The following is a 15,918-nucleotide window of genomic DNA, read 5'->3' on the forward strand; positions in this document are numbered from 1 at the left end:
TAATGAAAGGTTTCCCTAGACATGAAAAAAAAAAAAAAAATTTGTTATGAAAGTTGTTTGGGTGTGTAATCCTGCTTAGAAATCGTCTTATAATATGAAGGGAGTTATTTTTTTATTTTCTAATGAAAGTCCCATGCACAATTTTGAATGAGAAAAAGTTCCATTTATAAGACCTACAATGATATCCCTCAATGAGAAAAAGAATTCAGGTTTCTTTGAGCAAATTAGGATTTACTTGCACTGTTACTTTGATTTTAGGATTGCATAATTGCCTCAATTGATTATTAACAAGATATAAAGACCCAACAAAAAAGGGTGTTGAATAAAACGTGATTTTCATCATTTACATGGATTTTACTTGGTCAGAACTAAGAATCATCAATCCAATCCCAATGCATCAGAAATACTCATACATCACTACTTAAGCATCATAAAAGGAGACAATGCACTCAATATGAGTTGGAGAGATTTGTTTTGGAGATCCAGAGACCAGATAGCCATATATAGCCTTCCCTCTTCACTTCAATGGTGTATTTTACTACTTATTTGAAAGCAACTAGCATAACTCAGCACAGCAACTAAAACAGGAAACATAAATTTTTACCTGGAAAGAATAAACAAAACAAAATCAGTACCCTGACCACTGCTTCAAATGATCCAGCGCCCCCATCTAAATACAACATTTAGTATCACTTCAAAGCAGATTCCGCATCCATCGGCTTTTTAAAATTCTCCACATTCTTGTTGCTTTTCTGTTAGTATCATGTGCATTTTGAGGATCCATTCTCTTCAGCAGCAGCACAAAGGATTGACCATAAAGGAAAGGGACTAAATCCTCTCATTTACAGACCTCTTGCGGCCTTTATCCTAAAAGAACAGGCTCTGAAATATAGAGGTCCATCCAATCAAAGAAAGAAAATATGATGATCCCTTGTACTACTAGCCAAGCAAAAACCTGAATACATCGCTAAGTGAAATGATGCCTTCTACACGCTTGCTGCCAGCCTCCACAATGATGAGACGCCTTAACCCTGAAAGTCATTTCGGGTGGGACTCAGTATAGAGTTATATTCAGAAGAGAGACAAAATCATGAATGGTGGTCACTTACCTGGATTAGCCAATCTCTCCATCACTTTCTGAAGAGGATCAGAGCGGAGACACATTTGGCATCTCTGTCCGGTGAAAAATCCATTAGGAGAATTTGCCTCTTGTCCAAGTTGCAGTGCCTAAATATTGCAGAGAGAAAATAGGGAATCTGAGTTTTTGTATGTTTGGTTATGCTACCTACCATAATTAGCAACATAAGGGCATGCCCCAAAATGAAAGTTGAGTTGATAAACCATTGTCTATAAGCATGCGGGCAACATTATCTCCCAGCAAAGAACGACATTGGAAATAAATGAGTAGGCAAATTATTTCATACCAAAGGAGTGTTAGTAGCTACTGACTATGAATATGGAAATTTACTGATTAGGAAATGACCGAGTGTCAAAGAACCGATACAGAATTCGCAATCAAGATCAGAACGTGATAGGACATGGACCAATGTTTAACCTCAAAACCATGGGTTTGACTTTCCGTAACACCTGTTTCTATAAGACTATAACCATTGGTCACAAGATTCAACCACAGCAAACTCCCTAAAGGTGTCAAGTACCTAGACAACTCCCTTCAAGTAAACGCTACGTAGTAGATGGTAACTGGGCCGATTAATCCCTACTACTTTAAAGCTGCCAGGTTGACTACCCATCACAAACAGATCCTTTGACTGCAAGGTGATGAGAGACCCTCACAAACTTTGGCATGTCTATTTCACACCAGATCATTGCCTTTCTAAAATGGGAATACTGATTACTAAGTTCATTCAACTCAGAACTGAGCACTACTGCACAACCTATGGCAAAGGCATACATTATCCTAAAGAAGGACATATTTCGTTATAGAAATGCTAACAGAACATTTCTCAAAGAAAAAAAAAAAAATGCTAACAGAAGATTCAGAAAGATGGGGAATGATGTTGGCTTCACAAATGAGAATCCCGGCATTGCCTAAAAAGGGGACTTGTTTTATCTGTATGACATGGAGGATTTCATGTGAGAGACCCAGTTGTGTCTAGAATTGTGTTTGTGTCTGCAGTTATTATTGGAATAGTATCAGCTAGTGTTTGAAAACGTGGATGCGGCACGGAACGTAGCCGAAGAAAATCCTAGTCGACTCGGCACGGCGCGATTGAGTCCTCGGGTGATGCTACTAAGTACTCGGTTGACGCGGTCATAATTCGGGCGAGTCAAAGGAGTATTTATTGACTCTGTAGGGCAAAATGCAGAATGAGGATGCGACGCAACGCGGAACGCGGCCAAGGTGAAAGGGAATTGACTCGGGGGAGTCGACGCGGACACGGGGGAGTTTTAAAAGTATGGTATCAACATTTTAAGGCAATCACTGAATCGCCTGAGGGGCACAGTTTTGGCCTTACTAAGTCAATCAAAACCTCTTTTGACTCACCCGAGAATAGAAACTCATCACGCCAACCATTGGCCTGCCCCTATGAAGCACGGGTACGGGGTGCGGGTACGACACGACACGGGTACGTGGGTACGTGATTTGCCAAAAAAACTGCGTGCGGGTACGTTCGGGTACGCCGAATATAATAATATATTTTAATATCTTATTATATATTTATAAAAATTAAAAAAAATAATTGTAGAGCAATCAAATAACAATAACATCACCAAAATGGAAAATTCTAATATTACTCTTCATTTCATAAGTGATTAAGTTCCATATTTCAGAACATGAGGCATCGATACATCATTCATTAGAAAAAAAAGTTTGTCACCAGTGTGTTGACCAGTGCCTGACAAGATGAATAATTTTTAGAGACCAAATTATGAGATTTTTTTTTACCGGACTTTTGGGATTTAATAATGCTTGGACACGATAGATTTTATGAATTTTTAAAATTTGAATAAATCCAAAAGTGGGTATTCCGTTATTTACATGTAAATCTTAAGTAAATGGACAATAAAATAGGACGCGTGGTGCGCACCCGACACGCACCCAACCACCAAAACTATTTCTTCTTTTTTTTTTTAAAATGGGTACACCGGACGTACCCGGGGCGTACCCGGACGTACCCGCACCTCATACGTGTCGGGTGCGGGTGCGGTAGCCCCGGGAGAGTACCCGTGCTTCCTAGGCTTGCCCAAGTTGACACAATTTCACATTGGGCAAGTTCTTGTCCGAATACACAATGCTTTAAAATTAAATATTGAATAATATAGCTGTCAAATTCCACAAAATGAGCTCAATATGCACATATAAAATTAAAAGTATTTAAAAATGAAAGGAGAAATATCAGAAAATTTCCTACCCCTGAGAATAGGAAAATGTTTGAAAGCCATAATTTCCTACCCCTTAGAATCACGACTTCACACCTCTTTTCAACGGATCAAACGATATTTATGATCTCTTTATTCATTCAAATTTACCCGCCATTGTGTCTAGGATCTTTAAAAATAAGACATGAAATATATGGGAAGGGGTCTGAGAGTTAAGACTTGGGAGTGTAACCTAACCAACCACTGGCTAGCATTGCTTTTTTTAAACTGCCATTTTCTTCTCCAACCTCGCAACAGCCATTGTTTCTTAATGATAACCTTGCAACAGCCATAACCCATATGTTTCCCATTTTCCTCTTCTTGCTTTCTGGAGGTAGGACACTGTCCAAGTGCCTACTTTACAGAGCTCCCCCACCCCCACAATTACAAAATATTCCAACCAACTCTCCCAAACATGCCCCCTCCACCATAACATACCCTTTACACAAATTTATCTCCAGTCCTGATATCACTTCAAAGCATCTTACAGTGCGTGTTACATTTACTTCAAGAACTATTTCTCTCTGGAGGATTGAAAAATAATAGCGTATTTTATAAAAATTTTCTACAAATATTAGCAGTTTATCCCCAAAAGGAATTCTTTTTTTTTTAAGTAACAATTTGCCAAAGGGTTGAGTTTTTGGAGTATCCCGTCGATCATTCATTTGTTCGCCTGAGCTTCCTCTTGCATCTTGGATTGGGTCTCACGGGGTTGCATCACCAAATCCGTCAACTGAGAAAGACGAGTGCCATTTGCCATTGTAGGGTCCACTACGCTTTGATACCAAGTTGTCACGTGCTTTTTTCTACGCCGTGCAATGGTGGAAATTTTCGTGGTTTACTTCGAGGGAAACGTGACCTCCTTAAGAAACAAAAGCTATTTTGTGGGTGGCCGCCTAGGTATGGGACTGGGTGGGACCCAGCCTGGTATGGGACAGGTTTAAAAGGTCTAGCCTAACACGTTCCATCAGCTCCGGAGCTTTTGGCGTATTGGTAAGATACCTAACATTATTAATAAGAAACCTGAAAATACATAAGCGGGGACAAGCTGCCACACATATACATCTCCACCCACAGCAACAGCACATTACAACAAACAGAAACATACGCTGTTATGTAGTCATTTTTTTTTTTTTGAATGGTACATTTCATTAAAAAAGACCGAAACGGACAGAATATACAAAGAAAAGAAAAACAGAACACACAATACGCCCTCAAGGAGGAAGAAAATCAAATTTCTCCAATGACTCCAAACCAACCCCTCTCCTAGCTTGAGAATCTGCTACCCCATTAGCCGATCTCCTTACATGATTGAACTCAATATAAGACTCTCCGATGATATCTAATAATTCATTAAAAAAATCCGCAAACCTCCACGGAACCTTATGGGAAGCAGACAACCAACGGATAACATTAATGGAATCACCCTCCACTATAACATTATTCAGAATCTCCCCTGCCAAATACGTAATTCCTTGATACGCAGCCCTCACTTCCGCCTCATTCGAATCAGCTATCCCAATAGGCCCAGCAAAAGACCATAACACCTCACCTTTATCATCCCGCAAAACCCCGCCAATACCCGCCGGACCGGGATTGCCAAAGCTTGATCCATCAAAATTCAACTTATGCAAACCAGTTCCCGGAGGAACCCATTCTTGAACAATGATGTTGGTCCTGCCACCACTCGAACACACCCATTGCCAACCATACCAAAGATCAAACACTGACACAAATTGGAAAAGATGTAATGACTTCGCCCAAAAGATAGTTAACGCCGTAGCTTTGTAAGCAACAAAGGAATCACTTTTATCTTTGCCTCTGAAGGTTCTCGCATTTCGTTCTCTCCAAATCGACCATATAACAGCAAGGAAAGATAACTTCCATAAAATTTTCCCCTTTAAACCCCACGGGGCATATTGCCAATTCTCAATAGATGAGGCCAAATCCCTCGGAAAGACCCAATGAACTCCAAACCTCGCCAACACCCGACCCCACACCTTGCGCGCAAAATTGCAATGGAGAAGCAAATGAACCGCCGACTCTCCATCCTCCCGACACAAAATGCAAAAATTAATAATGATCATCTTTCTATCTCTCAGCAAATCAATCGTTTGAATTCTCCCTAAAATGGCTGCCCACCCAAAAACAACAATCGAAGGGGGGGCAGGAATGTCCCATACTTTGGCAATCACAGGAGCAGCCGAAGAAGGCAGTAAATGCTTGTAGCATCAAAGAGCCTACACAGTGATAATAATTCTCTATCAAAGAAATTACGCCTAAAAGCAGGCGCCCAAATAATTTTCCCATCCATCCTAGCAAAGCACTCCCCAACCATAGCCTCCTTCGCAGACGCTACCAAAAATAAATCAGGAAAAGCATCTTTCAATATTACCTTCCCACACCATAAATCCAACCAAAATCTCACACGATCCCCACAGTGCACCCTAAATCTAATACCCTTCTGAAATTCTGAGGAAATACCCAAAATATCCCTCCAAACCGAGCAACCTAACCTAGGAAATCTATCTACAGATACCCAGCGCGATAAATACGAACCATACTTACTAGAAATAACTCTCACCCAAAGAGCCTCCGCCTCCTCACCGAACCTCCACAACCACTTACCCAGCAGAGCCTGATTCACCCTTCTAACATTCCTAACCCCCAAACCTCCAGCTTTAATAGGCATGCAAACCGTCTTCCATCCCACTAACGACAAACCCTTCTTCTTCTCGGAACCCCCCCCCCCCCCCAAAGAAATCTCCGCTGAATCTGTTCAATTCTCTTCGCAATACTCGCAGGGCATCTAAATACCGACAATTGATAAATCGGAATGCTAGCTAACACAGCTTTAATCAAAGTAAGACGACCCCCACGGGATACAAGATTTCTCTTCCAAGTATCTAATCTCTTCTCAACCCTCTCAACAATCGGGATCCAGCTGGCACGATTAGGTGAAATTCCAAGGGTGGTCCCGAGTACGACAACTATGAGGAGTGAAAATTAATTAGGTTTCTAGCAAGTTTTGATCATTTTAAAAACTCAAACCCAAAATGGAAATTAAGAGATCAACAATGAAATTCAAGCACACAAGTTAAATCTAGAGGTGCAATGCAAAATAAAGAGCTAGAGTTCAAGAGAGAGTGCACCCGAGATTTAAAGTGGTTCGGTCCTCAAAACACGAGGCCTACTCCACTCCACCAACCAAACCCGTTGATGGCTTCACTATGCGATCTTCTTAACTTCGGCGAAGATCAATGCCGATTACAATTCCGAATGCCTTTAACCTTGGTGGCAATCTTCACCACGGAGAGTGGGCTACGATTCTCCGAACACTCGCCCGATACAAAGTTCTTGATAAGAAAGAAAGAACAAAAAATCCCTCACAAGGGTTTACAAGAATTGTAGAAGATGTACAAATTGAGCCTATGATCTAAATCCTAATCTTTAGAGGATGAGAGGCATAATCAAGTTTGATTCACTCTTTGGATGTTCAAATGAAGTTTTAGAGTGTTAGGATTGATAGTCTTGAAGTTTAGAATGCCCATATATATAGGAAAACTAAAATATGACCGTTCAGTGGCATTGTGGTAATTCCTGGAAAATTCCCAACGGCTAAAAATCCGACCGTTATAGTGTTCTCGGAGTTCCGAGAAAAAATCTCGGAGTTCCGGGAATACAAACAGAAGTGAGAAAAATGTTACTGGACCATTTCTCGGAGCTCCGAGGAATCTCTCGGAGTTCCGAGCTCGGAGCTCCGAGGAATCTCTCGGAGTTCCGAGCTCGGAGCTCCGAGAATTCTCTCGGAGTTCCGAGAAGCCTATGTTGAGCAGATTTTCACTTCTTGTTTTTAGGCTTCCAACTTTACACCAAGATGGGATTGCTATGAGGGTTCCAAGGTGTTGGAACACCACAAGGACAATCTTTTATAAATTTAGGGAGTGTTTATTTACTTAATTATGCCTCTTAAAATCTAAAACTAAGATTGGATCTTATACATTCAAATATGACTTTGATCTTCAATGGATTCTTCAAGTCTTCATTTGTCTTGGACTTCGATGTCTTTGGCCTTCATGATGTGGTCCAATGAGATCTTCTTGGCCTCAATCCAAGTAATGTTGTCTTAGCACCAATGTGATCTACAACTTAGACAATCAAACACATTAGTGATCATAAATCACTTGTGTATTGGAATCATCAAAATAAGATGGGAATGCCAAGGTGGAAACCATTGGGCTTACATTAGGCCTCCCTGAACCCAAGGGAAGCCCCAGATATAATGACGGGAGGTGATCCAAATTGCACCCCATAATCCCTGCTAGCCCGAGGGATATCTCATGCTCCAAATTCACTCCATACAATTTAGACTTATTAAAGTTCACCCGCTGCCCAGAAATCAACTCATACCATCGAATAATAGCTTTAAGATAAAGAACCGATTCTACCTCAGGCGAACAAAAAAGCAGAGTATCATCCGCAAACTATAGATGGGTAATCTCCACCTCGCTCTGCCCAACGAAAAATCCTTGGATAAGCTTAGCGGCGCTTCCTTTCACAATCAATCCGTTAAGAGTTTCCGCGACCATAACAAAGAGAAAAGGGATCGCCCTTATCCGTTAAGAGTTTTCGCAATCAATCCGTTATGTAGTCAGTTTTTATCCCACAGAACAATGCAGCATGGCCTACCTAGAAGATCTATAACAGCCCTCTCCCGATCTAGACATATTGTGCAAAATGCTAAGAATAACGCTTTGGCCCTGTTCGTTTGAGATTGTGCCAACCAATTGTGAGCCCTAAACCTATTATTGGTCTCAAAATTAAACATAATTTTGAGTCCAATAATCAGTTTGTGGCTTACAATCGGTTGGCACATCTCAAACAAACAGGGCCTTAGAAACACCAGTAGATAGATGACAGAACCAACAATTTCCTGACTATCCAGTAGATCTCCTTATGCTATCCAGCTTTCTGCTCTGTACTTTCTTCATCTTCAAAAGTAATGATGATTTCCACCTCCCCCTTCTCCACCCTTTCTTTCGCTAGCTTATCCGCTTTTTCATTGGCTGATATCAACATATGCTTGAATTGAGGTTGAATCAACTGAAAGAGATCACAAATTTCATAGATAATAATGTCTTCAATCTTCCATGGCCCCAACACTTTGCTTGTAGCCCATGCCAATACGTTGGGGACTCAACCTTCAACGATCAAGGGACTGAGTCTTTTCATTTGCGTACCATTTTAGTCGCCATAACAATGCTCTAGCTTCTGTCTCATTCACATCACAAACCCCTGCCGGGCCTTAGAATGACATCAACGCTTTACCGTTAAAATCCCGCAAAATGCCCCCGACACCCCGCTCTCTCCGGGTTTCTTTTCGAACTTCCGTCAAAGTTGAATTTCAGCCGCCCAAATGGTGGAGGGAGCCATTTCGATGTAGCTTTCTTATTTACTCTCTTTTCCATCATAACCAGTTGCAATTCTCTTAGGAAGTCCCCCACTTGATAGATTGGCTCCAACATGTTTGCTCTTTCCCAACATATGAGATCTATTTTGATATCTAATCAATTTCTACCAAAGCTTTTCATTTTTTTCATTGAATGTGGGGTTTTTCCGCTCCTTCCATACGTGCCAAATTAGCTCGTAAGGGACCAATTTTCACAACACCTGTCCCGCCTCGCCAAATGGACCACCATGCCAATCTAGCAAGATCTTCCTAATGGATCTTTGGAACACCCAAGATATCCCAAAACACTTGAGCATCTCCTTCCATAGACTATGAGGGAAAGAGCAATGAATCAGTGACATGGTTTCGCGTCTCCTCCTTGCAGAAGATGCACCAACTTACGAGCTGAAATTTCCCTTATTTTTATCCGGTCATAAGTATTGATCTTCTTATTTACCATTGTCCATGCAAAGGCCATTACCCTTGGTGGGGCACTGGACTTCCATATTCTTGCTCGGTGAACTCCATCTCTATTCTCCTGATTCAACATGTAGAAAAAAGAACAGACAGAGAAAACACCTTGGGCGCCATGGACCCACCATCTGTTGTCTCGTAAAGAAGGGGAACAATAAGAATCAAGGGTGAGTAAACACAACAGACAGACGACCTCACTACCCCTGATTTTTTGCATAAGCCTAATGTCCAAAAACACCTTTGGTACACGCCTCCCAAAGATATTGTTATTGAGCAATCCTCCTAGAAATGATATTATTCCATCCTTGCCAAAATTCAAATGATAGATCTTCTTGACATTCGATAGATGGGCCTTTTTTTAGCATAGCTATTCAACGTTCTGGTTCAACATAAATATAGCCTGGAAGATTCAAAGATCGAAGTACCTTAAGATTATTGTGATTCTAAACTTTGTTTATTTACATGTTCAAGATAAACAGTAAGATATGATGGGCTAATGATTTATTCCTTCGTGCCCTAAATGTTCTGAGAAATCAAATTCCCCGAATGTTGGACCAAGGAATTGCCAAGGAAGGAAGCTATGACCCAACAACATTCTAGAGATTGTAAACCTAGAAAGGTCCTATGAAACAACTGCAGCACCAAGGAAAATCTAACTGAAGCCTCTCGGCCTTCTCTGGATGGTGAAAAGGATAAAATGAAGTTTCATCACTACTAGGAAGATCCTTGCTGGATAAATTGAGAGCCACGTGGTGTGGAAGGAGATTTCAACCAACCAAAACATCGGATAGGACTCATTATGAGTAAGTTACATTTGGGGAAGAGATGTCTAAGAACATTAATAAAATACACAGGAAACAGATGATATGTGTTGAGAGAAGAAAGAGTTTGAGAGAAATGAATGAGTTGAGAGGATCACCCCCTCACTCGTATATTTATATTAAAGAGCCACAGGTATAAAGTCTATTATGCCCTTAGGCATATTACATACTCTTCTAACACTCCCCCCTCAAGCTGGAATGTACACATCATACATTCCTAGCTTGTAACAAATATCACTCAATTTAGCCTTGCTTAACGACTTTGTAAACATATCATCCAACTGATCCACTGAACGAGTAAACTCAAAACTTAATTCTCTTTTTTGAATTCTTTGATGGATAAAATGACAGTCCACCTCAATGTGTTTGGTGCACTCATGGAAAACTGAATTGGTAGCAATGTGTATCGCGGCCTTGTTATCACAATACAACTGCGAAGGAGAAGATGACCAAAACCAATCTCAGATAGAAGTGAGCGCAACCAAATGAGTTCAGTGCTTGTATGTGCCATTGCTCTGTACTCTGCTTCTGCGCTAAACTTGGCTATGACATCTTGCTTCTTGCTTCTCCACGACACTAGGTTACCTCATACAAAGGTACAATACCCAGTGGTTGACCTCCTATCTGCAGAAGATCCAGCCCAATCTGCATCAGAGAAACCCACAATTTTCATGTGACCATACCTTCTAAACAACAGACCCTTTTCCTAGAGCCCCTTTTAGGTACTTAAGAATTTGGACTATTGTAGCCCAGTGAGAGGTACGTGGAGAGCTCACATACTGACTAACTACCCCTACAGCATATGATATGTATGGCCGAGTAATTGTAAGATATATGAGCTTACCCACCAATCTTCTATATCTACCAAGGTCCTCCAACAAGTCACCTTCTTCTGGAACAAGTTTCACATTAGGATCTATGGTTACAGACGATGGCTTGACCCCAAGGTTGCTTGTCTCTTCCAGAAAATCCAAAACATATTTCCTTTATGATAGAGAGAGCTCTTTAGAATATCGTGCTACCTCTATTCCAAGGAAGTACCTGAGACAACCTAGATCCTTAGTAGAAAATTCTTTCTATAAGAATGTTTTCAATTGGTGTGTCCTTCCTGAATTACTACCTGTGATGATGATGTCATTGACATACACGATCAGAAAATGCAACCAGCTGAGTAGTGATGATTGAACACTGAGTGGTCCACTGCACATTGTTTCATGCCAAAACGCATGACTACCTTACTGAACCTCCCAAACGAGGGACGTGGGGACTGTTTGAGTCCATGAAGAGATTTCCGCAGGCGACACACAGAGGAAGACATCTCCCCCTGAGCAACATACCCTGGAGGTTGCTCCATATACACCTCCTTAGTGAGTTCGCCACGAAGAAAGGCATTCTTCACATCTAACTGATGTAGGGCACAACCACCATTTACTGCTAGAGAAAGAAGTACTCGAACAGATGAAATCTTAGCAACTGGAGAGAACGTCTCAATGTAGTCAGCAACAAAGGTCTGAGTATACCCTTTCGCAACCAGGCGCGCCTTCAAGCGCTCAACAGTGCCATCTGACAACTATTTAATGGAGAACACCCGTCTACAACCAACAGTGCGAACACCAGATGGTAAGGGAATCAGATCCCAAGTCTCATTGGTGTGAAGAGCACCCATTTTTAGGTCCATGGCCTCACCCAACCAGGATGTGCGAGAGCCTCAACCACATACCTGCGGTAAAGAGACAGAAGACAAAGAAGACACAGCTTTTGAAAGTAGGGGTGAGATTATCATATGAAACAAAATTAGAGATAGGGTGTACAGTAGAGTGAGAACGAGTGCGGGAAGCAATAGGAGAATCAGAAACCGCAATGGAGGAAGGCTGAGTGGATACCTGAGAAGACGACGCGAGGATCAGCGCTTGAGAGGAGGACAGATCGAGAGGTAGCGTGGGATCGTTCTTGTGTCGGGGTCGCTGATACTGCTTCGTAGTGGTTGGAGGAGCAGGCAAAGCAGGCACAGCTGGTGGAGCCACAGGAGCAGACTGAGAGATAGAAGGGATTACGACTGAATTCGGCAGGATAGGGAGAGGAAGGGAGACCTCTGCATTTGAAAGATAAGTACGAGGCTCAGATCCCTAAGTGAAGAAGGGCTCGGACTCAAAAAACATAACATTGGCATACACAAACCAGCGACGAAGACGAGGACTGTAGCAACGATATCCCTTCTGCGTACGCGAGTACGCCATGAAAACACAACCCTCGGAATGAGACTCCAGTTTATCACGACCCGGACCTAGGTGATGTACAAAACAAACACAGCCAAATACACGAGTAAGTGAGAGGAAATGGATCCTTGTCAGGGTGTAAAACCATGAATGGCGACTCACCACGAAGAACGGACGAGGGAAGGTGATTAGCCAAGAAAAAGGCCATAAGAATGGCATCACTCTAATACTACTTAGGCACCCGCATTTGAAAGAGTAGGGTGCGGGTTACCTCAGGTAAGAAGCAGAGCTTCCTCTCAGCAACACCGTTCTGTTGAGAGGTCTAAGCACAAGAGGACTAATGAAGGATGCCACGGGTGGACAGCTAGTCTTGAAAGCCATGTGAACCAGAGAAAAATTCCCTAGCATTATCAGTGCGCAGATATTGAATATTGCAATTATATTGATTTTGAATTTCAGCATAGAAAGTGCGAAAGGCAAAGAAGACCTCAGAACAGTCTTTACATAAATACATCCATGTCATACGAGAATAATCATCAATAAGACAAAGAAATACTTAAAACCAGTTGCAGACGCGACCCTAGAGGGCCCCATACATCAGAGTGAACTAACTGAAACGGACTAAAGACTCTACTAACGACCCGGGATGGAAATGACACACGATGGTGCTTCTCGAGTTCGCAAGACTCGTACTGAAAATTCGAAAGAGGGCCTAGAACAAGATATGTCTGTTGAAGCCGCTGAGGCGATAGATGGCCAAGACGATAGTGCCACTGATAGGCATCCACGAAACTATACAAGACAGTAGGCGGTCGACAGTCAAGACGATACAACCCATCATCCACCTCACGACCCGATCCAATCGTCCCCACAGTTGAGAAATCCTGAAAAAGACTAAGAAAGATAAAATGAGACAGCGCAATGAAGGCTTTTAGTAATCTGACTAACATATAGTAAACTAAATGGAGATCTAAGTACACACAGTACTGAAGATAAAGTGAGACTGGAGTGAGGACAAGCAGTACCAACACCGGTGATGGGAGTAGTGGACCCATCAACAAGTGTGATGGACTGAGAACCTGAGGGAAAAGACCTAAATGAGGCCAGGTGAGAGGCGTTACAGGTGGTGTGGTTTGAGGCTCCCAAATCAATGATCCATGACCCGGAGCTCGAAAGAAGAGTGATGGGTGAGCTACCTGGCTGGGCAAACCCTGCAGAAGGCGGACAAGCACTAAGACGAAGGTGTTGAAACTCCTCATAGTCAACACGAGATAGGGTGTATGAATCATCAGCGGGTACAGGAGTAGTAGTAGAAGGCTGTGGTAGCTCTGAAGTACCAGTAGCACACAGGTGGGCCGAGCGAGCCTGACGAAGCCCGATGTGAAGAGTGTAACAGATATCCATGTGGTAGCCCTCTCTCAGGCAATGAGTACAAAATGATCAGCCACGTCCACCACCAACACGGCCACATCCCCGGCCTCTACGGCCACGGCTACGGACAAAAGACGCAACACTATGGTTCTGACGAGAACCACTATCCTAGGCTGCTAGAGTTGAGCCAACGACAATATCGAAGAATCACAGAGAGAACACTGTTGAACACGGGAAAACACCTCTGTGAGTGACGGAATGGATCCAGAGCCGATAATCTGCTGACGGAGATGAGTGTACTCCGGACCCAAGTTCTCAAGATGGTGGACAACTCACATCTGGTCCCTCTGGCGAGTAGCAACAGTGAGGTCAGATGTGAGAGGCATAAAGACATCAAACAGCATAAAGACATCAAGTTGATGGCAGAGAGCAACAAACTAGCTGTAGTGAGAGGCAATGGAGAGATCCCCACGTCGAAATCGTATCCACTCAGAGTAAGTAGAGCAGATATGGCTGATGTTGGCAACACCAAAATAAAGGAGGATAATCTGATCCCAGATCTGCTTGGCGGGAGGGAGCAGCATCAGGGTGCCAGCAATGTGAGGCGCCATACTCTGCCAAAGTGAGTGTGAACTAGAGCATCCTCCTGTTCCCACCAATCATAGGCGGAGTCGGTTTTAGGAGGGGGTCACGACGGATGGCGTGGGCCTTGCCATAAGCAATGATATAGGTCTCTACTGCGGCCTTCCAAGTAACGTAGTTTGCCCCATCTAACTTGACAGTAGTCATCTGTGGGAAGGAACTATCCACAGAGGTAGAAGAAAAAGGAACCGAAGGCGGTGTCACACTAACGGCAGGTACCACACCTGTAGATGAATTCTCAATAACGGGATCCATAATGACAAAGAAAATGAGGTAAAAGACAACCCTGAGGACGACGAGGCTCAAAAAAAAAAAAGTAGAGACGAGAAGGGGCAAACTAGGGCAAGGCGAGGGCGCTACACGCGGCTCCAATGAGGGCATACATCGAAGTCACAATGTCAGACAGAATCCATGAATGACAGAAGTGGAGCCATGAAGAATAATCTCAAAGTGAGAGTCTGGTGCATCAGGGCACTAGGATGAAGGTTAGGGTTAGGGTTAGGTTTAGGGTTGGGGTTGGGTTTTCAAAACTAGAGTAGTTTGAGGTGCTGGAAAGATGGGATTCTTCTACAGAGAGGCTCAACGCCTTGGCTTTGTAGCACGATCAGCGTTTACAAAGCCTTGTATGGAACTCTCGCGCCAATGTTCGGATCACATGTGTTTCACAGCCTTGATGCTCAATTCTGTTCTCCCGCACACCCTCTCTTCCAAGGCTAGCCGGGGGGGGGAGGTGCTTTTTCGGGTTTGGTTTGCCTAGATAGGAAGTGCACTTGCAGTGCTACTAGTAACGATTTTGAAGTGCAATATCTTGAAGACAAAGCAATAGGAATTCGGATAAGTGCCATTGGTACCATTCCTGCTTCTTTCTCTTGTCCCTACCCTATTACAACTATAGGAACAGAGGCTTCTCACAAAGATTGATTGGAACACCCATAGCTTGAGAATTCCCCGGTCGTTGTTTGAGCTTCAAACTAGCTATGCGCTAAAGAAGCCCTAACCTATAGCAAGAGTAGTGCTACAAAGCGAAGAAAGGTGCCTGCATTGATTGACTTTCCGCAGGGAAAGAGCAGCCCAACTCAACTCCTTGATGAAGTGAAGCAAGCGAACTGAACCTTATAACCTAGATCTGAACTCCCTGGAAATGAATAGCTGACTTCAGCAGGCATAGATACCATAGGGTTTCTATCCAATACTCTTTCCATCGATCCTTCTTTCCATGTCCCCTCCAAGAAATCACTATATAGCCCCGGAAAGTGAGGATGCGAGAGAAGCCTTCTTACGAAACTACCACGCAGGAGCTAGAACTTTCGGTACATGGGCGAAGAGGAGCAGTAGGAATATCTCTTCTCATCAGTCAGATTGGAAATGCCCAGGGCTGTGGTTATAAGAATTTTGGAAGTCGCAATCTACGCTGGAATTGCCCTGTGCAGCAAAAGGAAGGAGCAAGTGGTAGGACTCACAAAGAGGGTGATGATGAAATGCCTTAGAAAAATGAAACCAGTAGTGGGCCACCGGAGATTAGTATACCGCTGGGCAGGTTGAGGAGCGTAAATCGGCCCTTAAA

The 15,918-nt window shown here is 42.9% G+C and overlaps 1 protein-coding gene across 4 annotated transcripts in view; it reads right to left on the reverse strand.

Annotated features, from left to right (window-relative positions):
• Positions 1–295: 295 nt before the first annotated feature.
• The window catches only part of LOC143853307 (sucrose nonfermenting 4-like protein), a 59,053-nt gene continuing 43,430 nt past the window's right edge, over positions 296–15,918 (reverse strand). For 3 of the 4 annotated variants that reach the window (XM_077363025.1, XM_077363024.1, XM_077363023.1), the window contains exons 13-14: positions 1,110–1,227; positions 296–1,031 (exon numbers count right to left, since the gene is read on the reverse strand). In XM_077363025.1, the coding sequence (XP_077219140.1) occupies positions 940–1,031; positions 1,110–1,227 (210 nt within the window). In that variant the 3' untranslated portion in view covers positions 296–939. Of the gene's footprint in view, positions 1,032–1,109; positions 1,228–15,918 lie in introns of those variants that run through there. The other variant, XR_013237071.1, reaches the window with a different exon arrangement.

This window comes from Tasmannia lanceolata, unplaced genomic scaffold (genome assembly GCF_043159265.1).
Source record: "Tasmannia lanceolata isolate RefF3 unplaced genomic scaffold, GAP_Taslan_0.1 ptg000019l, whole genome shotgun sequence".
NCBI lineage: Eukaryota > Viridiplantae > Streptophyta > Magnoliopsida > Canellales > Winteraceae > Tasmannia > Tasmannia lanceolata.